This window comes from Tachypleus tridentatus, chromosome 12 (genome assembly GCF_004210375.1).
Source record: "Tachypleus tridentatus isolate NWPU-2018 chromosome 12, ASM421037v1, whole genome shotgun sequence".
Taxonomy (NCBI): Eukaryota; Metazoa; Arthropoda; class Merostomata; order Xiphosura; family Limulidae; genus Tachypleus; species Tachypleus tridentatus.
In genome coordinates this window covers 104,776,906-104,804,324 of record NC_134836.1, presented here as the reverse complement: position 1 = coordinate 104,804,324, position 27,419 = coordinate 104,776,906, and the positions used below count along the sequence as shown (strand labels likewise).

Sequence of the window (27,419 nt, the reverse complement as noted above, 5' to 3'; positions counted from 1 at the left end):
AATAAAATATTTTGTGAAGTGTTTCACACACCGATAATTTTTATACTGACGCTCTGTTTAACTTACAAAGTTTATTGTTAGAATAAACAATAATCTAGTTTTTATGTAATGAAGTAAAAACCTACGCGTACTGTGACCGAACCCAGACAACTGCAAAATTCCGTCTTTCTTCAGCAACCAATCACTACCAATCTTATTGCCGCTATGACACAGCCCAACCAATAGAGGACTGCGTCTTGTGGCGCCTAGCAACTGTTTGTCTATATTCTAGTTGTTAATATTAAATATTCCTCACTACTCTCTCGCACCGATTCTTTAAAGGTCGTAACAGTGAGACAACCGCACCACGTTTATCTTCGTAACCATTTTAACAGTCTTTTAACATGGTGAGTTGAATGATACGTTTTTTGTGTTTTTAAAACTGTAAGGCGAACATAATTATAAAAAAATAATATATATTTAAATAAACGTTAAAATATTCTACTTAAAGAGTGATAAGTTTAATGTGGGCGAATTAAAAGTGACGTAATCGTCAGCTTTACGTTTTCACTCCGAGAAAATGCACCAAACTATTTTAAAAATCACACAAACTGTGAACACCAAGTGTAAATAAAAAATACAACTCGTTTACTGAAGTTTCTCTGACGAAAAAGACAAATGTTCATACAATGAGACAATAACTATAGACAATTTTCTTATGAGAAATAATAGGCAATAACAGCCCGTTCAAACATTTCATAAAAATAATATTTCATAACAGTCGACTGTCTCTGCTTTTTCTTTCTCTCTCTTATAATATTACACGTAAACTAATGTGGGACGCTAAATTATTTTACTGCACATTTCGCTCTCTCGCGGGTTCGAATGACCGTCACATTAAAACGCCCCCACGACTGAAAGAGCGAACATGTTTGGTGCGACGGGTAAAAGAGTAACTCAAGAGTTGGCGGTGAGTGGTGATGATCATTTGCCTTCCCTCTAGTCTAACACTGCTAAATTGGGGACGGCTAGCGCAGATAGCCCTCGTGTAGATTTGCGCGAAATTCAAAAACAAACAAAACCAAAACCATTTTGCTCTACAAACTTCTGTGTTACCCGATGTTTCACGCAAGATAAAGAAAAAAAAATACCAATATTAGTTTTACTACACATATATTAACGTCATTGTTATTAATAAATACACAGTATTTGATCATTCATATTTCAAAATTTACTGAATATTCTGAAACAAAACTATTTTGTTGTTCATATAAGTCATGTTCCTGGACTCTGTGTTTGAAAACGGAATCTTGAATGTAAATTAGAGAAGTTGTTATACTAAAAATATAGAACACACTATATCTCTCTGCAATATTGAATAACACGAAACTTCGCTAGAAACCAACTTTAAACTTTCTGTAAGATGTTTATTTGATTGATAATATTTGTGCTCGTTACAAATTAACAGAGATCAGTCTTGAAAATAAGAGTTAATGCTTGTTTGTTATTGAGCACAAAGCAAAATGATGGGCTATCTGCGCTCTGTTAACTAGGGATTTCTGGCATTCTACGTCCGCAGACAAACCGCTGTGCCACTGAGGGGCAAGAGTTAACGAAAAACCTTCGGAAAATATCAGAACTTACCTGTCAAGATAGATACTTAACACTAACAGCAAGACAATTGGCGTGTCTTGTTCAGTATATATATAATCCAGTGGGTGTGTCATGTTCAGTACATATAAACTAGTGGGTGTGTCTTCTACGGTACATATAGTTCGATGATATGTCTTGTTCAGTACATATAATCCATTGGGTGTGTCTTGTTCAGTATATATAATCCAGCGGGTGTGTCGTATTCTGTACATACAGTCCGATGGATGTGTCTTGTTTAGTACATATAATCGAGTGGGTGTGTCTTGTTCAGTGCGTATAATGGAGTGGATGTGTCTTGTTCAGTACGTATAATCGATTGGGTGTGTCTTGTTCTGTACATACAGTCCAGAAAAGAATATACTTACACTGCAAGGATCCAGACAATAAGAATGAAAGATGGGTACCGTCTGAAGACAAACATAATGAGCAGTACTTCTTCACGAAGAAAACTAGTTTGGTTCCTCAGCTTCATACATTTTGTTTCTTTGTACGAAACGGACATATATAAAGTTCTTTAACCAGTAAAATAAAAAATTTGTCTCTATAAACTGGTTTTATGTTTGCAGAAACCTTACCTTAACACGTAGGCTACAAAAGAGAATAAAAAGTCAAACCAATTTGAACTGCACCGTAATTTATGATACACAGTTGTGGCAAATTTAAAGTTGAATATTATTTGTATAAAAATACCATTTTATACGATTCCATATGATTTGAGAGCCTGGCATGGCCTAGCGCGTTAAGGCGTGCGCTTCGTAATCTGAGGGTCGCGGGTTCGCGCCCGAGTCGCGCCAAACATGCGCGCCCTCCCAACCGTCGGGCCGTTATAATGTTACGGTCAATCCTACTATTCGTTGGTAAAAGAGTAGCCTAAGAGTTGGCGGTGAGTGGTGATGACTAGCTGCCTTCCCTCTAGTCTAACACTGCTAAATTAGGGACGGCTAGCACAGATAGCCCTCGAGTAGCTTTGTGCGAAATTTAAAAACAAACGAACAGATCAACTATTTATATTATTTAGGTTTAAGAAATGTATCGTTATTGGGTGAAATAGAATAACATGAAATACATTTCGTTGTTTTATCTACTTCTAGATTATAAAACTCGCACATCCAATTTTTAATTCTCAAATCAGATAACCACGATATGTTTACTGAATAGATATTTAGCAAAATAAAAATGTAATAGTTCTTGTTAGTATATTCTATTCTGCCCGTATCCTCGTAAAATAATAAAGAATAAAACGTACAGTACTTTGTTCACTTTGTTCTTTAAATTTCTGTTTGACGAGTGTTTGTTTTTATTTCTAAATATTTGAGGTTATGTGTTTATTACTTGTAATTAAAAATTAACTGTGGTTGGCAGGTGAAGTTTTCTCAGAACCCAAACTATTAAATACGAATAATCTGTCCTAAAAGATTGGCATTCATTCGTCTAATCAATATAAGACTTTGGATTATTATTTAAATTATTTATTTTTCAATTTTCAGCGTGAATGTATCAGCATCCATGTTGGTCAAGCGGGGGTTCAGATGGGCAATGCATGCTGGGAACTGTACTGTCTCGAACATGGTATCCAGCCTGATGGACAGATGCCTAGTGACAAGACAATTGGTGGGGGTGATGACTCCTTTAATACGTTTTTCTCTGAGACTGGAGCTGGAAAACACGTTCCTCGGGCTGTGTTTGTGGATCTAGAACCAACAGTTGTCGGTAAGATCACCTCCCTGTATTTTGCCACGAAATTAGGTTTACCGAACCGTAAAACTTTTTCGGACGAGTTTTTATGTATATTGTTTTGTATATTAATGGAACAAAAACTAAGACTCGAAACCAAATTCCTATAACCGCAAAGAAGAGCTAACCGTAATAACCCAAACTAACACCGTAGAAAATCATGTGAATTTTGCGATTTAAGGTCAACCAAGATACCGAGAATACGACTTTGTTTTGGAAATTTTCGATTCTGAAATCTGAAGCAAATGTAATAGTTTTTGGCTTCAACCTTTGAAACATCGCCAACACTCATTAAACCAATGGTGGAAATTAGCTTATTTCATTTCAGGAACGTCATATATTTAGGATGGTAGAGAAAGGTTCTGTGTAGCTTCCGAAGATTTTCTTCTTTGAAGTTTACTATAGTTTATGTAAATTCCCCGGCCGAACTGATTAAGTTAGTAATGCATTTAAAGATCACTTCCATGTGATGACTGAGCCATGAATGTCCACACAAAATGTGAAATATATAGTGATGACTGTGGAGGTGAAACGAGAAGACATTGATTGTACTGGCGGACCTGGTGTTCTTTAAATTATCGAATTACGACCCTGCGCTGTAGTAACAAAAGTGTGACGTCAAGATGTAACCATAGCAACTGTTCACATAAATAGAAGTAGATAATCAACATTCCAACTAGTGAAATAAACTGGAACGAAAAGATATAACAAGAACTGGTTATTTTAAAATAAGTTATTAATACATTTCACTTGGTGTGTTCCGATTTCTTTTTGTTTGTTTTTGAGGCGTTTATGAAACTAAGCCATATTTTCTCTTTTCAAAGGTTTCGGTTTGAAAAAATTAAAATATTTCTCATTCCTGGAACCGAAACTCGGTCCATTTTCACCACTGATAAAAATCTTTACGGGACGACATTCCACTAACAATATCGTTAATAATTTTATTCTATATTGAGTTAAAACTACTTAAGTCAAAGAAACGTTTAATAATTCAGGTTCAAATATGATCAAGTATCTTATTTGTTCAAAAATAATAATTAATAACGAAAAAACAACTCTATTAGATAAAGACATTCAAAAACGTTGAAATAGCTGCAGCTAAACTACTGGACAGGTTTCGTAAGGTTACTTGAAATACAACATTAAAACTCGGAATTTGATAATAGAACAGCTATTTTTAAATTTCTGTAAATGAACTCTAAATATGCATATTTTTATTCAGTGTACAGTGTAGCGTGGTTTCTTCAGAATCATGAAATGCTTTCCAGGTCCAGGTTAGTTAAATATATTTTAGTTGTTACTACGGTCAGTCTTGGTGTTATCTAAGTTTATCAAAAGTTCTGCCAAGGTCAGATGGCTTCCCATGAACATGGGTAACTTGCAATAGCAATCACTTCCGTGAATTTAATTTAGTGTTAACATCTGTTTACCTTTGTTTTTTTCATGATACGTTGAATGAACACTTTTTTCCAGCGTTCACACGACCAGCTGTCACAAATGCCTGACAAATAATTTGTTGTAATGTTTTAGTTCGTTAGGTCACTGACGACGTAAAGAAATTGTTTCGATGACCATATTATTAGAAAGGTTCTCTGACAGACAGACAGAGGCGTTTCAGGTCAGGTGACGCCTGGGGCAGTAGAATAGCATTTGTCCCCACTTAATAAATACAAGTACACATAGTCATAAACATTTCAAAATTACTTTTCGTTGAGGCCACCAGGTGGTCAGGTCCCTAATGTAGTTGTTCCTTTTACCACACCGTATAATATGGCCCTGCCGACAGAGGACACATAAACCATAAATGTTCACAGTGTAACACTATGGTTGTATTGCGTATTTCGCCACCTATCCGTGAAAGACAAAATTAATTTAAAATAAAGCAATTTTTAAAAAAATATATATATACAAGTTTTACTCTACTGTTCACCCACGACACTCGTTCAACGGAAATGAATTCTTCCCTTGATAACAAATCTCCAGACAGTCAGTTCCAGTCTTTCTGAACTGGACAGCTCACATGCTTACAATTGTAACTCAGTAGAATTTACATGTTCTAAATATTATTGTACCAGATTCTTTTAGGATCTTAACCTATCTCTGGAATTTCTTAAAGCACCTAAAATAAACAATCAGAAATAGTTACTGCTTCTAGCATTAAACACACAATAATACATGTATATTATATATACTTATAATAGAACTACTAATTTGTTAATACTTTAGTGTGTAATGCAGGACTATCGTTTTCACCTTGACCCGACATGGCCAGGTGGTTAAGACGCTCGAACTCGTAATCCGAAGGTCGCGGGTTCAAATCCCCGGTACACTAAACATGCTTGCCATTTCAGCCGTGGAGGCATTATAATGTTACGACCAAACCCACTATTGGTTGGTAAAAGAGTAACCCAAAAGTTGGGGCTAGGTGGTGATAGGCATTATAATGTGACGACCAAACCCACTATTGGTTGGTAAAAGAGTAGCCCAAAAGTTGGGGCTAGATGGTGGTAAGTAACTGCCTTCCCTCTGGTCGTACAATGCTAAATTAGGGACGGCTAGCGCAAATGGCCGTTGTGTAACTTTGCGCGAAATTCGAACCTCAAATATTCATTTTGTTTTGGGTTTCAAAGTTGCTTGTAGTAGAGATATTCATATAATATGTTCAATATAATTTTTTACAACCACCGTGTGATAACTGTTTCGTGTCTTACGACAAATGTTCAAGAGTTGTTGTGAATAACAAAAATGATCTTCTTCGTTACAGACGAAGTGAGGACTGGAACGTACCGACAGCTGTTTCATCCTGAGCAGCTTATCACTGGTAAGGAAGACGCTGCTAATAACTACGCCAGAGGTCACTACACTATCGGAAAGGAACTCATTGACCTTGTGCTGGACAGAATACGAAGGTTAGCCGATATGTGTACTGGTCTGCAAGGTTTTCTTATTTTTCACAGCTTCGGTGGAGGCACGGGATCTGGTTTTACCTCTCTGCTAACGGAGAGACTCTCCGTCGACTACGGCAAGAAATCTAAACTAGAGTTTGCGATTTACCCTGCTCCTCAAGTGAGTTTACATTCTAAACATTGAGTAATTGTGTCCCAGATCAGTATGTAGTTTTCACTACAATAACTAGAACTGATACGTTGCCTACATCTCAGCTGATTGGTTAAAATTGTCACACCTTTAACAATGTCACTGATGTTAGTCGATTACTTACCTTTTCTGGGAGTTAAACCATCCACAGCTAGTCACAAAAAACGAGTCAGTTAATTTTAACTCTCAATTCGTGTCTGTTCCAAAACTGACCAATCGCAGTTTTTCATGTATTAGTTACTCATAATTCTTGTCGCTTGTTTATTCAAAAATGGAAGAATCACAACTGTTCGTGAATACTTTTTAAGTGCACAAATAAAATGTCTCCACAAATGTTTTAAAGGATAAAAGAGATATTATATGGAAAATAATATGAGCAAGTATTTGCAATTGATTTTCAGATAACGTGTAAAACTGAACAAATAGACATCGCATATTTGTCTACTCATTCTTTATATATACTTCACAATAATACATAAAATAGACATCACCTTTTTGTTTACTCATTCTTTATAAAGGCTGCACAATAATACATAAAATAGACATCACCTTTTTGTTTACTCATTCTTTATAAAGGCTGCACAATAATACATAAAATAGACATCACCTTTTTGTTTACTCATTCTTTATAAAGACTACACAATAATACATAAAATAGACATCACCATTTTGTTTACTCATTCTTTATAAAGGCTGCACAATAATACATAAAATAGACATCACCTTTTTGTTTACTCATTCTTTATAAAGGCTGCACAATAATACATAAAATAGACATCACCTTTTTGTTTACTCATTCTTTATAAAGACTACACAATAATACATAAAATAGACATCACCTTTTTGTTTACTCATTCTTTATAAAGACAACACAACAATACATAAAATAGACATCACCTTTTTGTTCACTCATTCTTTATAAAGACTACACAATAATGCATAAAATAGACATCACCTTTTGTTTACTCATTCTTTATAAAGACAACACAATAATACATAAAATAGACATCACCTTTTTGTTGACTCATTCTTTATAAAGACTACACAATAATACAGAAAATAGACATCACCTTTTTGTTTACTCATTCTTTATAAAGACTGCACAATAATACATAAAATAGACATCACCTTTTTGTTTACTCATTCTTTATAAAGACTACACAATAATACATAAAATAGACATCACCTTTTTTGTTTACTCATTCTTTATAAAGACTACACAATAATACATAAAATAGACATCACCTTTTTGTTTACTCATTCTTTATAAAGGCTGCACAATAATACATAAAATAGACATCAACATTTGTTTACTCATTCTTTATAAAGGCTGCACAATAATACATAAAATAGACATCAACATTTGTTTACTCATTCTTTATAAAGACTACACAATAATACTTAAATAGACATCACCATTTGTTTTCTCATTCTTTATAAAGACTACACAATAATACATAAAATAGACATCACCTTTTTGTTTACTCATTCTTTATAAAGACTACACAATAATACATAAAATAGACATCACCTTTTGTTTACTCATTCTTTATAAAACTATACAATAATACATAAAATAGACATCACCTTTTGTTTACTCATTCTTTATAAAGGCTGCACAATAATACATAAAATAGACATCACCTTTTTTGTTTACTCATTCTTTATAAAGACTACACAATAATACATAAAATAGACATCACCTTTTTGTTAATCATTCTTTATAAAGACTACACAATAATACATAAAATAGACATCACCTTTTTGTTTACTCATTCTTTATAAAGACAACACAATAATACATAAAATAGACATCACCTTTTTGTTTACTCATTCTTTATAAAGACTACACAATAATACATAAAATAGACATCACCTTTTGTTTACTCATTCTTTATAAAGACTACACAATAATACATAAAATAGACATCACCTTTTGTTTACTCATTCTTTATAAAGACAACACAATAATACATAAAATAGACATCACCTTTTTGTTCACTCATTCTTTATAAAGACTACACAATAATGCATAAAATAGACATCACCTTTTTGTTTACTCATTCTTTATAAAGACAACACAATAATACATAAAATAGACATCACCTTTTTGTTGACTCATTCTTTATAAAGACTACACAATAATACAGAAAATAGACATCACCTTTTTGTTTACTCATTCTTTATAAAGACTGCACAATAATACATAAAATAGACATCACCTTTTTGTTTACTCATTCTTTTTAAAGACTACACAATAATACATAAAATAGACATCACCTTTTTGTTTACTCATTCTTTATAAAGACTACACAATAATACATAAAATAGACATCACCTTTTTGTTTACTCATTCTTTATAAAGACTACACAATAATACATAAAATAGACATCACCTTTTTGTTTACTCATTCTTTATAAAGGCTGCACAATAATACATAAAATAGACATCAACATTTGTTTACTCATTCTTTATAAAGGCTGCACAATAATACATAAAATAGACATCAACATTTGTTTACTCATTCTTTATAAAGACTACACAATAATACTTAAATAGACATCACCATTTGTTTTCTCATTCTTTATAAAGACTACACAATAATACATAAAATAGACATCACCTTTTTGTTTACTCATTCTTTATAAAGACTACACAATAATACATAAAATAGACATCACCTTTTTGTTTACTCATTCTTTATAAAAACTATACAATAATACATAAAATAGACATCACCTTTTTGTTTACTCATTCTTTATAAAGGCTGCACAATAATACATAAAATAGACATCACCATTTGTTTACTCATTCTTTATAAAGACTACACAATAATACATAAAATAGACATCACCTTTTTGTTAATCATTCTTTATAAAGACTACACAATAATACATAAAATAGACATCACCTTTTTTGTTTACTCATTCTTTATAAAGACAACACAATAATACATAAAATAGACATCACCTTTTTGTTTACTCATTCTTTATAAAGACTACACAATAATACATAAAATAGACATCACCTTTTTGTTTACTCATTCTTTATAAAGACAACACAATAATACATAAAATAGACATCACCTTTTTGTTGACTCATTCTTTATAAAGACTACACAATAATACATAAAATAGACATCACCTTTTTGTTTACTCATTCTTTATAAAGACTGCACAATAATACATAAAATAGACATCACCTTTTTGTTTACTCATTCTTTATAAAGACTACACAATAATACATAAAATAGACATCACCTTTTTGTTTACTCATTCTTTATAAAGACTACACAATAATACATAAAATAGACATCACCTTTTTGTTTACTCATTCTTTATAAAGACTACACAATAATACATAAAATAGACATCACCTTTTGTTTACTCATTCTTTATAAAGGCTGCACAATAATACATAAAATAGACATCAACATTTGTTTACTCATTCTTTATAAAGGCTGCACAATAATACATAAAATAGACATCAACATTTGTTTACTCATTCTTTATAAAGACTACACAATAATACAGAAAATAGACATCACCTTTTGTTTACTCATTCTTTATAAAGACTACACAATAATACATAAAATAGACATCACCTTTTTGTTTACTCATTCTTTTTAAAGACTACACAATAATACATAAAATAGACATCACCTTTTTGTTTACTCATTCTTTATAAAGGGTACACAATAATACATAAAATAGACATCACCTTTTTGTTTACTCATTCTTTATAAAGGCTGCACAATAATACATAAAATAGACATCACCTTTTTGTTTACTCATTCTTTATAAAGACTGCACAATAATACATAAAATAGACATCACCTATTTGTTTACTCATTCTTTATAAAGATTACACAATAATACATAAAATAGACATCACCTTTTTTGTTTACTCATTCTTTATAAAGAATACACAATAATACATAAAATAGACATCACCTTTTGTTTACTCATTCTTTATAAAGACTACACAATAATACATAAAATAGACATCACCTTTTTGTTTACTCATTCTTTATAAAGACTACACAATAATACATAAAATAGACATCACCTTTTTGTTTACTCATTCTTTATAAAGGCTGCACAATAATACATAAAATAGACATCACCTTTTTGTTTACTCATTCTTTATAAAGACTACACAATAATACATAAAATAGACATCACCTTTTTGTTTACTCATTCTTTATAAAGACTACACAATAATACATAAAATAGACATCACCTTTTTGTTTACTCATTCTTTATAAAGACAACACAATAATACATAAAATAGACATCACCTTTTGTTTACTCATTCTTTATAAAGACTACACAATAATACATAAAATAGACATCACCTTTTTGTTTACTCATTCTTTATAAAGACTACACAATAATACATAAAATAGACATCACCTTTTTGTTTACTCATTCTTTATAAAGACTACACAATAATACATAAAATAGACATCACCTTTTTGTTTACTCATTCTTTATAAAGACTGCACAATAATACATAAAATAGACATCACCTTTTTGTTTACTCATTCTTTTTAAAGACTACACAATAATACATAAAATAGACATCACCTTTTTGTTTACTCATTCTTTATAAAGACTACACAATAATACATAAAATAGACATCACCTTTTTGTTTACTCATTCTTTATAAAGGCTGCACAATAATACATAAAATAGACATCAACATTTGTTTACTCATTCTTTATAAAGACAACACAATAATACATAAAATAGACATCACCTTTTTGTTTACTCATTCTTTATAAAGACTACACAATAATACATAAAATAGACATCACCTTTTGTTTACTCATTCTTTATAAAGACTACACAATAATACATAAAATAGACATCACCTTTTTGTTTACTCATTCTTTATAAAGACTACACAATAATACATAAAATAGACATCACCTTTTGTTTTTACTCATTCTTTATAAAGACTACACAATAATACATAAAATAGACATCACCTTTTTGTTTACTCATTCTTTATAAAGACTACACAATAATACATAAAATAGACATCACCTTTTTGTTTACTCATTCTTTATAAAGACTACACAATAATACATAAAATAGACATCACCTTTTGTTTACTCATTCTTTATAAAGACTACACAATAATACATAAAATAGACATCACCTTTTTGTTACTCATTCTTTATAAAGGCTGCACAATAATACATAAAATAGACATCACTTTTTGTTTACTCATTCTTTATAAAAACTACACAAGAATACATAAAATAGACATCACCTTTTTGTTTACTCATTGTTTATAAAGACTACACAATAATACATAAAATAGACATCACCTTTTTGTTTACTCATTCTTTATAAAGGCTACACAATAATACATAAAATAGACATCACCTTTTGTTTACTCATTCTTTATAAAGACTACACAATAATACATAAAATAGACATCACCTTTTTGTTTACTCATTCTTTATAAAGACTACACAATAATACATAAAATAGACATCACCTTTTTGTTTACTCATTCTTTATAAAGACTACACAATAATACATAAAATAGACATCACTTTTTGTTTACTCATTCTTTATAAAGACTACACAATAATACATAAAATAGACATCACTTTTGTTTACTCATTCTTTATAAAGACTACACAATAATACATAAAATAGACATCACCTTTTTTGTTTACTCATTCTTTATAAAGACTACACAATAATACATAAAATAGACATCACCTTTTTGTTTACTCATTCTTTATAAAGACTACACAATAATACATAAAATAGACATCACCTTTTGTTTACTCATTCTTTATAAAGACTACACAATAATACATAAAATAGACATCACCTTTTTGTTTACTCATTCTTTATAAAGACTACACAATAATACATAAAATAGACATCACCATTTTGTTTACTCATTCTTTATAAAGGCTGCACAATAATACATAAAATAGACATCAACATTTGTTTACTCATTCTTTATAAAGACTACACAATAATACATAAAATAGACATCACCTTTTTGTTTACTCATTCTTTATAAAGACTACACAATAATACATAAAATAGACATCACCTTTTTGTTTACTCATTCTTTATAAAGACTACACAATAATACATAAAATAGACATCACCTTTTTGTTTACTCATTCTTTATAAAGACTACACAATAATACATAAAATAGACATCACCTTTTTTTTTACTCATTCTTTATAAAGACTGCACAATAATACATAAAATAGACATCACCTTTTGTTTACTCATTCTTTATAAAGACTACACAATAATACATAAAATAGACATCACCTTTTTGTTTACTCATTCTTTATAAAGACTGCACAATAATACATAAAATAGACATCAACATTTGTTTACTCATTCTTTATAAAGACTACACAATAATACTTAAATAGACATCACCATTTGTTTTCTCATTCTTTATAAAGACTACACAATAATACATAAAATAGACATCACCTTTTGTTTACTCATTCTTTATAAAGACTACACAATAATACATAAAATAGACATCACCTTTTTGTTTACTCATTCTTTATAAAAACTATACAATAATACATAAAATAGACATCACCTTTTTGTTTACTCATTCTTTATAAAGGCTGCACAATAATACATAAAATAGACATCACCTTTTGTTTTTACTCATTCTTTATAAAGACTACACAATAATACATAAAATAGACATCACCTTTTTTGTTTACTCATTCTTTATAAAGACTACACAATAATACATAAAATAGACATCACCTTTTTGTTTACTCATTCTTTATAAAGACTACACAATAATACATAAAATAGACATCACCTTTTTTGTTTACTCATTCTTTATAAAGACTACACAATAATACATAAAATAGACATCACCTTTTTGTTTACTCATTCTTTATAAAGACTACACAATAATACATAAAATAGACATCACCTTTTTTGTTTACTCATTCTTTATAAAGACTACACAATAATACATAAAATAGACATCACCTTTTGTTTTACTCATTCTTTATAAAGACTACACAATAATACATAAAATAGACATCACCTTTTTGTTTACTCATTCTTTATAAAGACTACACAATAATACATAAAATAGACATCACCATTTGTTTACTCATTCTTTATAAAGACTACACAATAATACATAAAATAGACATCACCTTTTTTTTTTACTCATTCTTTATAAAGACTACACAATAATACATAAAATAGACATCACCTTTTTGTTTACTCATTCTTTATAAAGACTACACAATAATACATAAAATAGACATCACCTTTTGTTTACTCATTCTTTATAAAGACTACACAATAATACATAAAATAGACATCACCTTTTTGTTTACTCATTCTTTATAAAGGCTGCACAATAATACATAAAATAGACATCAACATTTGTTTACTCATTCTTTATAAAGGCTGCACAATAATACATAAAATAGACATCAACATTTGTTTACTCATTCTTTATAAAGACTACACAATAATACATAAAATAGACATCACCATTTTGTTTTCTCATTCTTTATAAAGACTACACAATAATACATAAAATAGACATCACCTTTTTCTTTACTCATTCTTTATAAAGACTACACAATAATACATAAAATAGACATCACCTTTTTGTTTACTCATTCTTTATAAAAACTATACAATAATACATAAAATAGACATCACCTTTTTGTTTACTCATTCTTTATAAAGGCTGCACAATAATACATAAAATAGACATCACCATTTGTTTACTCATTCTTTATAAAGACTACACAATAATACATAAAATAGACATCACCTTTTTGTTCACTCATTCTTTATAAAGACTACACAATAATGCATAAAATAGACATCACCTTTTTGTTTACTCATTCTTTATAAAGACTACACAATAATACATAAAATAGACATCACCTTTTTGTTTACTCATTCTTTATAAAGACTACACAATAATACATAAAATAGACATCACCTTTTGTTTACTCATTCTTTATAAAGACTGCACAATAATACATAAAATAGACATCACCTTTTGTTTACTCATTCTTTATAAAGACTACACAATAATACATAAAATAGACATCACCTTTTGTTTACTCATTCTTTATAAAGACTACACAATAATACATAAAATAGACATCACCTTTTTTGTTTACTCATTCTTTATAAAGACTACACAATAATACATAAAATAGACATCACCTTTTTGTTTACTCATTCTTTATAAAGACTACACAATAATACATAAAATAGACATCAACATTTGTTTACTCATTCTTTATAAAGGCTGCACAATAATACATAAAATAGACATCACCTTTTGTTTACTCATTCTTTATAAAGACTGCACAATAATACATAAAATAGACATCACCTTTTGTTTACTCATTCTTTATAAAGACTACACAATAATACATAAAATAGACATCACCTTTTGTTTTCTCATTCTTTATAAAGACTACACAATAATACATAAAATAGACATCACCTTTTTGTTTACTCATTCTTTATAAAGACTACACAATAATACATAAAATAGACATCACCTTTTTGTTTACTCATTCTTTATAAAAACTATACAATAATACATAAAATAGACATCACCTTTTTGTTTACTCATTCTTTATAAAGGCTACACAATAATACATAAAATAGACATCACCATTTGTTTACTCATTCTTTATAAAGACTACACAATAATACATAAAATAGACATCACCTTTTTTGTTTACTCATTCTTTATAAAGACTACACAATAATACATAAAATAGACATCACCTTTTTGTTTACTCATTCTTTATAAAGACTACACAATAATACATAAAATAGACATCACCATTTGTTTACTCATTCTTTATAAAGACTACACAATAATACATAAAATAGACATCACCTTTTTTGTTTACTCATTCTTTATAAAGACTGCACAATAATACATAAAATAGACATCACCTTTTTTGTTTACTCATTCTTTTAAAGACTACACAATAATACATAAAATAGACATCACCTTTTTGTTTACTCATTCTTTATAAAGACTACACAATAATACATAAAATAGACATCACCTTTTTGTTTACTCATTCTTTATAAAGACTACACAATAATACATAAAATAGACATCACCTTTTTGTTTACTCATTCTTTATAAAGACTGCACAATAATACATAAAATAGACATCACCTTTTGTTTACTCATTCTTTATAAAGGCTGCACAATAATACATAAAATAGACATCACCATTTGTTTACTCATTCTTTATAAAGACTACACAATAATACATAAAATAGACATCACCTTTTTGTTTACTCATTCTTTATAAAGACTACACAATAATACATAAAATAGACATCACCTTTTTGTTTACTCATTCTTTATAAAGACTACACAATAATACATAAAATAGACATCACCTTTTTGTTTACTCATTCTTTATAAAGACTACACAATAATACATAAAATAGACATCACCTTTTTGTTTACTCATTCTTTATAAAGGCTGCACAATAATACATAAAATAGACATCACCATTTGTTTACTCATTCTTTATAAAGGCTGCACAATAATACATAAAATAGACATCACCTTTTTGTTTACTCATTCTTTATAAAGACTACACAATAATACATAAAATAGACATCACCTTTTGTTTACTCAATCTTTATAAAGACTACACAATAATACATAAAATATACATCACCTTTTTGTTTACTCATTCTTTATAAAGACTACACAATAATACATAAAATAGACATCACTTTTTTGTTTACTCATTCTTTATAAAGACTACACAATAATACATAAAATAGACATCACCTTTTTGTTTACTCATTCTTTATAAAGACTACACAATAATACATAAAATAGACATCACCTTTTTGTTTACTCATTCTTTATAAAGACTACACAATAATACATAAAATAGACATCACCTTTTGTTTACTCATTCTTTATAAAGACTACACAATAATACATAAAATAGACATCACCTTTTTGTTTACTCATTCTTTATAAAGACTACACAATAATACATAAAATAGACATCACCTTTTTTGTTTACTCATTCTTTATAAAGACTACACAATAATACATAAAATAGACATCACCTTTTTGTTTACTCATTCTTTATAAAGACTACACAATAATACATAAAATAGACATCACCTTTTGTTTACTCATTCTTTATAAAGACTACACAATAATACATAAAATAGACATCACCTTTTTGTTTACTCATTCTTTATAAAGACTGCACAATAATACATAAAATAGACATCACCTTTTTGTTTACTCATTCTTTATAAAGACTACACAATAATACATAAAATAGACATCACCTTTTGTTTACTCATTCTTTATAAAGACTACACAATAATACATAAAATAGACATCACCTTTTTGTTTACTCATTCTTTATAAAGACTACACAATAATACATAAAATAGACATCACCTTTTGTTTACTCATTCTTTATAAAGACTACACAATAATACATAAAATAGACATCACCTTTTTGTTTACTCATTCTTTATAAAGACTACACAATAATACATAAAATAGACATCACCTTTTTTGTTTACTCATTCTTTATAAAGACTACACAATAATACATAAAATAGACATCACCTTTTTGTTTACTCATTCTTTATAAAGACTACACAATAATACATAAAATAGACATCACCTTTTTTGTTTACTCATTCTTTATAAAGACTACACAATAATACATAAAATAGACATCACCTTTTTGTTTACTCATTCTTTATAAAGACTACACAATAATACATAAAATAGACATCACCTTTTTTGTTTACTCATTCTTTATAAAGACTACACAATAATACATAAAATAGACATCACCTTTTTGTTTACTCATTCTTTATAAAGACTACACAATAATATATAAAATAGACATCACCTTTTGTTTTACTCATTCTTTATAAAGGCTGCACAATAATACATAAAATAGACATCACTTTTTGTTTACTCATTCTTTATAAAGACTACACAATAATACATAAAATAGACATCACCTTTTGTTTACTCATTCTTTATAAAGACTACACAATAATACATAAAATAGACATCACCTTTTGTTTACTCATTCTTTATAAAGGCTACACAATAATACATAAAATAGACATCACCTTTTTGTTTACTCATTCTTTATAAAGACTACACAATAATACATAAAATAGACATCACCTTTTGTTTACTCATTCTTTATAAAGACTACACAATAATACATAAAATAGACATCACCTTTTTTGTTTACTCATTCTTTATAAAGACTACACAATAATACATAAAATAGACATCACCTTTTTGTTTACTCATTCTTTATAAAGACTACACAATAATACATAAAATAGACATCACCTTTTTTGTTTACTCATTCTTTATAAAGACTGCACAATAATACATAAAATAGACATCACCTTTTGTTTACTCATTCTTTATAAAGACTACACAATAATACATAAAATAGACATCACCTTTTTTGTTTACTCATTCTTTATAAAGACTGCACAATAATACATAAAATAGACATCACCTTTTGTTTACTCATTCTTTATAAAGACTACACAATAATACATAAAATAGACATCACCTTTTTGTTTACTCATTCTTTATAAAGACTACACAATAATACATAAAATAGACATCACCTTTTTGTTTACTCATTCTTTATAAAGACTGCACAATAATACATAAAATAGACATCAACATTTGTTTACTCATTCTTTATAAAGGCTGCACAATAATACATAAAATAGACATCAACATTTGTTTACTCATTCTTTATAAAGACAACACAATAATACATAAAATAGACATCACCTTTTTGTTTACTCATTCTTTATAAAGACTACACAATAATACATAAAATAGACATCACCTTTTTTGTTTACTCATTCTTTATAAAGACTACACAATAATACATAAAATAGACATCACCTTTTTGTTTACTCATTCTTTATAAAGGCTACACAATAATACATAAAATAGACATCACCTTTTTGTTTACTCATTCTTTATAAAGACTGCACAATAATACATAAAATAGACATCACCTTTTTGTTTACTCATTCTTTATAAAGACTGCACAATAATACATAAAATAGACATCACCTTTTTGTTTACTCATTCTTTATAAAGAATACACAATAATACATAAAATAGACATCACTTTTTTGTTTACTCATTCTTTATAAAGAATACACAATAAACATAAAATAGACATCACCTTTTTGTTTACTCATTCTTTATAAAGACTACACAATAATACATAAAATAGACATCACCTTTTTGTTTACTCATTCTTTATAAAGACTACACAATAATACATAAAATAGACATCACCTTTTTGTTACTCATTCTTTATAAAGGCTGCACAATAATACATAAAATAGACATCACCTTTTTGTTCACTCATTCTTTATAAAGACTACACAATAATACATAAAATAGACATCACCTTTTGTTTACTCATTCTTTATAAAGACTACACAATAATACATAAAATAGACATCACCTTTTTGTTTACTCATTCTTTATAAAGACAACACAATAATACATAAAATAGACATCACCTTTTTGTTCACTCATTCTTTATAAAGACTACACAATAATGCATAAAATAGACATCACCTTTTTGGTTACTCATTCTTTATAAAGACAACACAATAATACATAAAATAGACATAACCTTTTTGTTGACTCATTCTTTATAAAGACTACACAATAATACAGAAAATAGACATCACCTTTTTGTTTACTCATTCTTTATAAAGACTGCACAATAATACATAAAATAGACATCACCTTTTTGTTTACTCATTCTTTATAAAGACTACACAATAATACATAAAATAGACATCACCTTTTTTGTTTACTCATTCTTTATAAAGACCACACAATAATACATAAAATAGACATCACCTTTTGGTTTACTCATTCTTTATAAAGGCTGCACAATAATACATAAAATAGACATCAACATTTGTTTACTCATTCTTTATAAAGACAACACAATAATACATCAAATAGACATCACCTTTTTGTTTACTCATTCTTTATAAAGACTACACAATAATACATAAAATAGACATCACCTTTTTTGTTTACTCATTCTTTATAAAGACTACACAATAATACATAAAATAGACATCACCTTTTTGTTTACTCATTCTTTATAAAGACTACACAATAATACATAAAATAGACATCACCTTTTGTTTACTCATTCTTTATAAAGACTACACAATAATACATAAAATAGACATCACCTTTTGTTTTACTCATTCTTTATAAAGACTACACAATAATACATAAAATAGACATCACCTTTTTGTTTACTCATTCTTTATAAAGACTACACAATAATACATAAAATAGACATCACCTTTTGTTTACTCATTCTTTATAAAGACTACACAATAATACATAAAATAGACATCACCTTTTTTGTTACTCATTCTTTATAAAGGCTGCACAATAATACATAAAATAGACATCACTTTTTGTTTACTCATTCTTTATAAAAACTACACAAGAATACATAAAATAGACATCACCTTTTTGTTTACTCATTGTTTATAAAGACTACACAATAATACATAAAATAGACATCACCTTTTTGTTTACTCATTCTTTATAAAGGCTGCACAATAATACATAAAATAGACATCACCTTTTTGTTTACTCATTCTTTATAAAGACTACACAATAATACATAAAATAGACATCACCTTTTTGTTTACTCATTCTTTATAAAGACGACACAATAATACATAAGATAGACATCACCTTTTTGTTTACTCATTCTTTATAAAGACTACACAATAATACATAAAATAGACATCACCTTTTTGTTTACTCATTCTTTATAAAGACTACACAATAATACATAAAATAGACATCACTTTTTGTTTACTCATTCTTTATAAAGGCTGCACAATAATACATAAAATAGACATCACCTTTTTGTTTACTCATTCTTTATAAAGACTACACAATAATACATAAAATAGACATCACCTCTTTGGTTACTCATTCTTTATAAAGACTACACATTAATACATAAAATAGACATCACTATTTTGTCTACTCATTCTGTCGTGGGCCTGAAGTGTAGAGAACTGAAGGGCATTCTGCAAGTAAAAATTAGAACCCAAGCGGTATAAACTGTCTATATATTCTTAAACGAAAGTAACCACATTTTTGAAATTGTAAATAATGTTTGTATACTATGACAACTTGCAACTATGAATTAAATTTTGTATGATTTAAGGTTTCAAAGTATTCAACTCATAACGTTCTTACTGGATTTAATATTACAAAACTGTTTCCTAGGTATCGACAGCTGTTGTGGAACCCTATAACTCCGTTCTCACCACCCATACGACACTTGAACATTCAGACTGTGCTTTCATGGTGGACAACGAAGCAATCTATGACATCTGCCGTCGCAACTTGGATATTGAACGACCAACTTACACGAACCTGAACCGTCTAATAGGGCAAATCGTCTCCTCAATCACCGCTTCGCTGCGTTTCGATGGTGCTTTAAACGTTGACCTAACAGAATTCCAGACTAACCTCGTACCATACCCAAGGTATGACTTGGATGTATCTATTTTTATGATAATTTAGTTTCAATCTCTCTCGTTGCCCAATGCAGAAAATAATGTGGATTATGATCAGCTTAAAGTGGTTAGTATTCTGTTCAAGCCTAGAGATCACTTTATAGTAAGTAGCACTGGAATTAAGCCTAGAGTAGAGAAGCTAAAGTATCTTGTACTAGAATTTAGCCTGGAGTAGAGAAGCTAGTGTATCTCGTACTAGAATTTAGCCTAGAATAGAGAAGCTAGTGTATCTCGTACTAGAATTTAGCCTAGAATAGAGAAGCTAGTGTATCTTGTACTAGAATTTAACCTGGAGTAGAGAAGCTAGTGTATCTTGTACTAGAATTTAACCTGGAGTAGAGAAGCTAGTGTATCTCGTACTAGAATTTAGCCTAGAATAGAGAAGCTAGTGTATCTTGTACTAGAATTTAGCCTAGAATAGAGAAGCTAGTGTATCTTGTACTAGAATTTAGCCTGGAGTAGAGAAGCTAGTGTATCTTGTACTAGAATTTAGCCTAGAGTAGAGAAGCTAAAGTATCTCGTACTAGAATTTAGCCTAGAATAGAGAAGCTAGTGTATCTCGTACTAGAATTTAGCCTGGAGTAGAGAAACTAGTGTATCTCGTACTAGAATTTAGCCTAGAGTAGAGAAGCTAGAGTATCTCGTACTAGAATTTAGCCTAGAGTAGAGAAGCTAAAGTATCTTGTACTAGAATTTAGCCTAGAATAGAGAAGCTAGTGTATCTTGTACTAGAATTTAGCCTGAAGTAGAGAAGCTAGTGTATCTCGTACTAGAATTTAGCCTGGAGTAGAGAAACTAGTGTATCTTGTACTAGAATTTAGCCTAGAATAGAGAAGCTAGTGTATCTCGTACTAGAATTTAGCCTGGAGTAGAGAAGCTAGAGTATCTCGTACTAGAATTTAGCCTAGAGTAGAGAAGCTAGTGTATCTCGTACTAGAATTTAGCCTGGAGTAGAGAAGCTAGAGTATCTCGTACTAGAATTTAGCCTAGAGTAGAGAAGCTAAGTTATTGAGTACTAGAATTAAGCCTAGAGTAGAGAAGCTAAGTTATTGAGTACTATAATTAAGCCTAGAGTAGAGAAGCTAGAGTATTTAACACTAGTATTAAACCTAGGGTAGAGAAACTAGAGTATTTAGTACCAGAATTAAGCCCAAAGTAGAGAAGCTAAGTTATTGAGTACTAGAATTAAGCCTAGAGTAGAAAAGCTAGTGTATCTTGTACTAGAATTCAGCCTAGAATAGAGAAGCTAGTGTATCTCGTACTAGAATTTAGCCTAGAGTAGAGAAGCTAGTGTATCTTGTACTAGAATTTAGCCTAGAGTAGAGAAGCTAAAGTATCTTGTACTAGAATTTAGCCTAGAGTAGAGAAGCTAAGTTATTGAGTACTATAATTAAGCCTAGAGTAGAGAAGCTAGAGTATTTAACACTAGTATTAAACCTAGGGTAGAGAAACTAGAGTATTTAGTACCAGAATTAAGCCCAAAGTAGAGAAGCTAAGTTATTGAGTACTAGAATTAAGCCTAGAGTAGAAAAGCTAGTGTATCTTGTACTAGAATTCAGCCTAGAATAGAGAAGCTAGTGTATCTCGTACTAGAATTTAGCCTAGATTAGAGAAGTTAGAGTATCTCGTACTAGAATTTAGCCTGGAGTAGAAAAGCTAAGTTATTGAGTACTAGAATTAAGCCTAGAGTAGAGAAGCTAAGTTATTGAGTACTATAATTAAGCCTAGAGTAGAAAAGCTAGTGTATCTTGTACTAGAATTTAGCCTAGAATAGAGAAGCTAGTGTATCTCGTACTAGAATTTAGCCTGGAGTAGAGAAGCTAGAGTATCTCGTACTAGAATTTAGCCTAGAGTAGAGAAGCTAAAGTATCTTGTACGAGAATTTAGCCTAGAGTAGATAAGCTAAGTTATTGAGTACTAGAATTAAGCCTAGAGTAGAGAAGCTAAGTTATTGAGTACTATAATTAAGCCTAGACTAGAGAAGCTAGAGTATTTAACACTAGAATTAAACCTAGGGTAGAGAAACTAGAGTATTTAGTACTATAATTAAGCCTAGAGTAGAGAAGCTAGAGTATTTAACACTAGAATTAAACCTAGGGTAGAGAAACTGGAGTATTTAGTACCAGAATTAAGCCCAAAGTAGAGAAGCTAAGTTATTGAGTACTAGAATTAAGCCTAGAGTAGAAAAGCTAGTGTATCTTGTACTAGAATTTAGCCTAGAATAGAGAAGCTAGTGTATCTCGTACTAGAATTTAGCCTGGAGTAGAGAAGCTAGAGTATCTCGTACTAGAATTTAGCCTAGAGTAGAGAAGCTAAAGTATCTTGTACTAGAATTTAGCCTGGAGTAGAGAAGCTAGTGTATCTTGTACTAGAATTTAGCCTAGAATAGAGAAGCTAGTGTATCTCGTACTAGAATTTAGCCTGGAGTAGAGAAACTAGTGTATCTCGTACTAGAATTTAGCCTAGAGTAGAGAAGCTAGAGTATCTCGTACTAGAATTTAGCCTGGAGTGGAGAAGCTAGTGTATCTCGTACGAGAATTTAGCCTAGAGTAGAAAAGCTAAGTTATTGAGTACTAGAATTAAGCCTAGAGTAGAGAAGCTAAGTTATTGAGTACTATAATTAAGCCTAGACTAGAGAAGCTAGAGTATTTAACACTAGAATTAAACCTAGGGTAGAGAAACTAGAGTATTTAGTACCAGAATTAAGCCCAAAGTAGAGAAGCTAAGTTATTGAGTACTATAATTAAGCCTAGAGTAGAGAAGCTAGAGTATTTAACACTAGAATTAAACCTAGGGTAGAGAAACTGGAGTATTTAGTACCAGAATTAAGCCCAAAGTGGAGAAGCTAAGTTATTGAGTACTAGAATTAAGTCTGGAGTAGAGAAGCTATAGTATTTAGTACTAGAATTTAGCCTAGAGTATTTAGCACTATAATTAAACCTAAAGTAAAGAAGCTAGAGTATTTAGCACTGGAATTAAGCATAGAGTGGAGAAACTAAAGTATTTAGTACCAGAATTATGCCCAAAGTAGAGAAGCTAAGTTATTGAGTAATAGAATTAAGCCTAGAGTAAAGACGTTAGCACTGAATTCAAGCCTAAAGTAGAGAGATTAGCACTGCATTCCAGCCTAGAGCAGACAAGTTAATAGTCCCTAAACCACACCAACTGTTTTCTGTAATATCAGACGCCATCAGCCCTAAAAGATAAATAATGATTTACGTTGGAATGGAAGGATGAACACACAAAGAAGTCATGAAAGTTAGATATGATTTTAGAAATTTAAAGAGCCTTTAATTGTGTAAGTGTATAAACGGGTAAGTATAAATTCAAACTAACACAGGCAAATTCTCTGTTGCTTTAAAACTTTGATACTAAATATTTTTAAAGGTTATCTCGATACGGCGTTTACTCTTCTTACTTCAATGGTTATCGGAAACGACATAGAGAGAACTTACAATAAATATTATTTTCAATAGTTTATTATTTTTTATTCTATGAAATATATCTTAGTGAATTTCATTTCGAAAAACTTTATACTCTTAATCGAAAAAATCTTTTCAGAACAAAGTCCAAGCATTATTTATATTATTAAATTAACTTTGTTACTGGATCATAAACCGCTAGATGGCGGTACCACAAGTGTCTTACTTCGTTGAATCTCATTTAAAATTTGTCTTTACAGAATCCACTTTCCTTTAGCAACATATGCTCCAGTAATCTCTGCTGAGAAGGCGTACCACGAACAACTCACTGTGGGAGAAATTACTAATGCTTGTTTTGAACCGTCCAATCAGATGGTAAAATGCGATCCACGTCATGGAAAGTACATGGCAGTGTGTCTACTATATAGAGGTGATGTGGTACCCAAAGACGTCAATGCTGCCATAGCAAACATCAAAACCAAGCGATCTATACAGTTTGTGGACTGGTGTCCAACAGGATTTAAGGTTTACGTCAATTCTATGTTATATATTTTTAAAATTATCTCCACTGCAAATTACTCAATTAAACTTTTTACTTTTATATGTACATTACTTTAAAATTCCTTCATATTAATTAATACAGTTACGATCAAACGTTATTGTTTGATTAGTACAAAAAAAAAAACACAAAAGGTCATCTGAAGCATATCCGAGACAGAAATCGAACATTCGATTTTAGCATAGTGAGCTCGTAAACTTACTACTGACCCACCAAGTTTTAATTTTGGGGTTTAAAGTTTTCTATTTAACTTTCTCAGAATCGTTCCAACTGTTTTATTAACAATTATAACTGAAATGATATCAAGTTCTAAGTAAAACAAAATTATTCTAAAGCTTCAAAATCAAACAGTTATTTAAATACCAGTTAGCTGTTATTAAATACCTATTAGCTATGTTAGCTGTAAACGTAACTCGGCGTATTTATTTTAGAAATGATTATTTTTATTTGAACGAAACCGTCATGTGCTGTTTCATTTTCAAACTGTTCTCTAAGCTGAGAACTATTGTGAAAAGTACTCAGACAATTTCGAATAATTACGTTTCACCTTTGTTTTTGAACATTGCGGGAAGCTATACGAGTGCTCGTTGCGATAGCCGTCCCTAATTTAGCAGTGTGAGACTAGAGGGAAGGTAGCTAGTCATCACTACACATTGCCAACTCTTGGGCTACTCATTTTACCAACAAATAGTGGGATTTACCGTCACGTTATAGCGCATCCACGGCTGAAAGGTAGTGCATGTGTGGTGCGAAGGGGTTTCAAACCCGCGACCCTCAGATTACGAGTCTAGCGCCCTAACTGTCTAGCCATGCTGGGCCTAAGCTTTGTGTAATGGGGAATTTACATAAAGGCTGCTCAGTGTTTATATACGAAAGTTGAAACCTAAACTCCAGTCTTCACAGCAGAATAAACACATATAAACAATCAACTTACTATTATTGTTTTACGTATATATGTATTATAATAGGTGAGTAATAACTAGCTTACCAGTGACACAGCAGTAAGTATGTCGGTTCCTAACGCTGAAAATCCGGTTTCGATACACGTAGTGGGAGAGCATAAGTTACTTATTGTGTAGCTTTTTGCTTAACAGAAAACAAAGCCACAAGCAGAAACGTTTTTGTAAAACAATAGAATTGCGTTTTTTTGTCAATTTGTTGTGCCGTTTAAAATAAAACAAATACATAAAGATAAAATCCAATTATAATATTTAATTTTGTCATGACAGTGACGCCCACTTTACGTTGGTAAAAGAGTAGCCCAAGAGTTGGCGGTGGGTGGTGATGACTAGCTGCCTTCCCTCTAGTCTTACACTGCTAAATTAGGGACGGCTAGCACAGATAGCCCTCGAGTAGCTTTGTGCAAAATTCCAAAACAAACAAAATAAACAATGACAGTGTCGCTAAATAATTAGTTTTTAAATTTTATTTTTTATAACATAGGTAGGTATTAACTATCAGCCCCCTACGGCTGTACCTGGAGGAGATCTGGCCAAAGTGCAACGCGCTGTGTGTATGTTATCTAACACTACAGCAATAGCCGAGGCCTGGGCCAGACTTGACCATAAGTTTGATCTGATGTATGCTAAGAGAGCTTTCGTCCACTGGTATGTCGGAGAAGGTATGGAGGAAGGAGAATTCTCCGAGGCCCGTGAAGATCTGGCGGCGTTGGAAAAAGATTACGAGGAAGTAGGCGTGGACTCGGCTGAGGGTGAGGGCGACTATGACGAAGAGGAGTACTAGTTTCACGTGCGAAAAATATTACTTCGTCCATTTAACTGGATATAGACATCAATATATATTGTCGTAACAAATGGTGGTCATTGTTTAGTATTTGTTATTCTAAATTTTCCTTGAACATTTTGTAAAATGTTTCCTCTGGAATGCTCTTAGTTTTGACTACTCGGAAACTGTTTGAAATATTTTGAGTTATTAAATTGCCTAGTTAAGACAATAAGTGTACAACGTTTGTACTTTCACTTGCGTTAAGTTCAGCCATTTTGTTTACATGCTACAATGACTACCAGATGTCGCGACAGTAATGATACTATTGCAGGAATCACTAAAATTTGTGTCCGTTAACTGGAAAAACAATGCTCAGAAAAACCTCACAACGTTTAATATTTTTATTTAAAGAAAACAAATTTCTAAACATATATCGGTAGTTAGTGCGCTTGAATAAAACGCAGAAAACAAACTGTTATCGGTTTACGCTGCCAGTTTGAATACATTTCATTACAATGATTATTAACAATTAATCAAGAAGACCCATATCGTGTAGAATAATAAACAGTTGTGTT

General features: G+C 30.3%; 1 protein-coding gene across 1 annotated transcript; it reads left to right on the top strand.

The window, feature by feature from the left end:
- Positions 1-264: 264 nt before the first annotated feature.
- On the top strand, positions 265-27,151 carry LOC143234219 (tubulin alpha-1A chain-like). Its single transcript, XM_076471404.1, has 6 exons — positions 265-386; positions 3,120-3,342; positions 6,131-6,432; positions 20,846-21,108; positions 24,821-25,085; positions 26,563-27,151. Exons 1-6 carry the CDS (start codon positions 384-386, stop codon positions 26,860-26,862), a joined length of 1,356 nt encoding a protein of 451 aa, XP_076327519.1. The 5' UTR covers positions 265-383; the 3' UTR covers positions 26,863-27,151.
- The last annotated feature ends 268 nt before the right edge of the window (positions 27,152-27,419 follow it).

Bases quoted from the DNA above. Each gene is read 5' to 3' on its own strand.
- LOC143234219 (XM_076471404.1), top strand. The intron at 21,109-24,820 runs GTATGACTTGGA...TTGTCTTTACAG, and splicing joins AACCTCGTACCATACCCAAG to AATCCACTTTCCTTTAGCAA. The intron at 25,086-26,562 runs GTTTACGTCAAT...TTTATAACATAG, and splicing joins GGTGTCCAACAGGATTTAAG to GTAGGTATTAACTATCAGCC.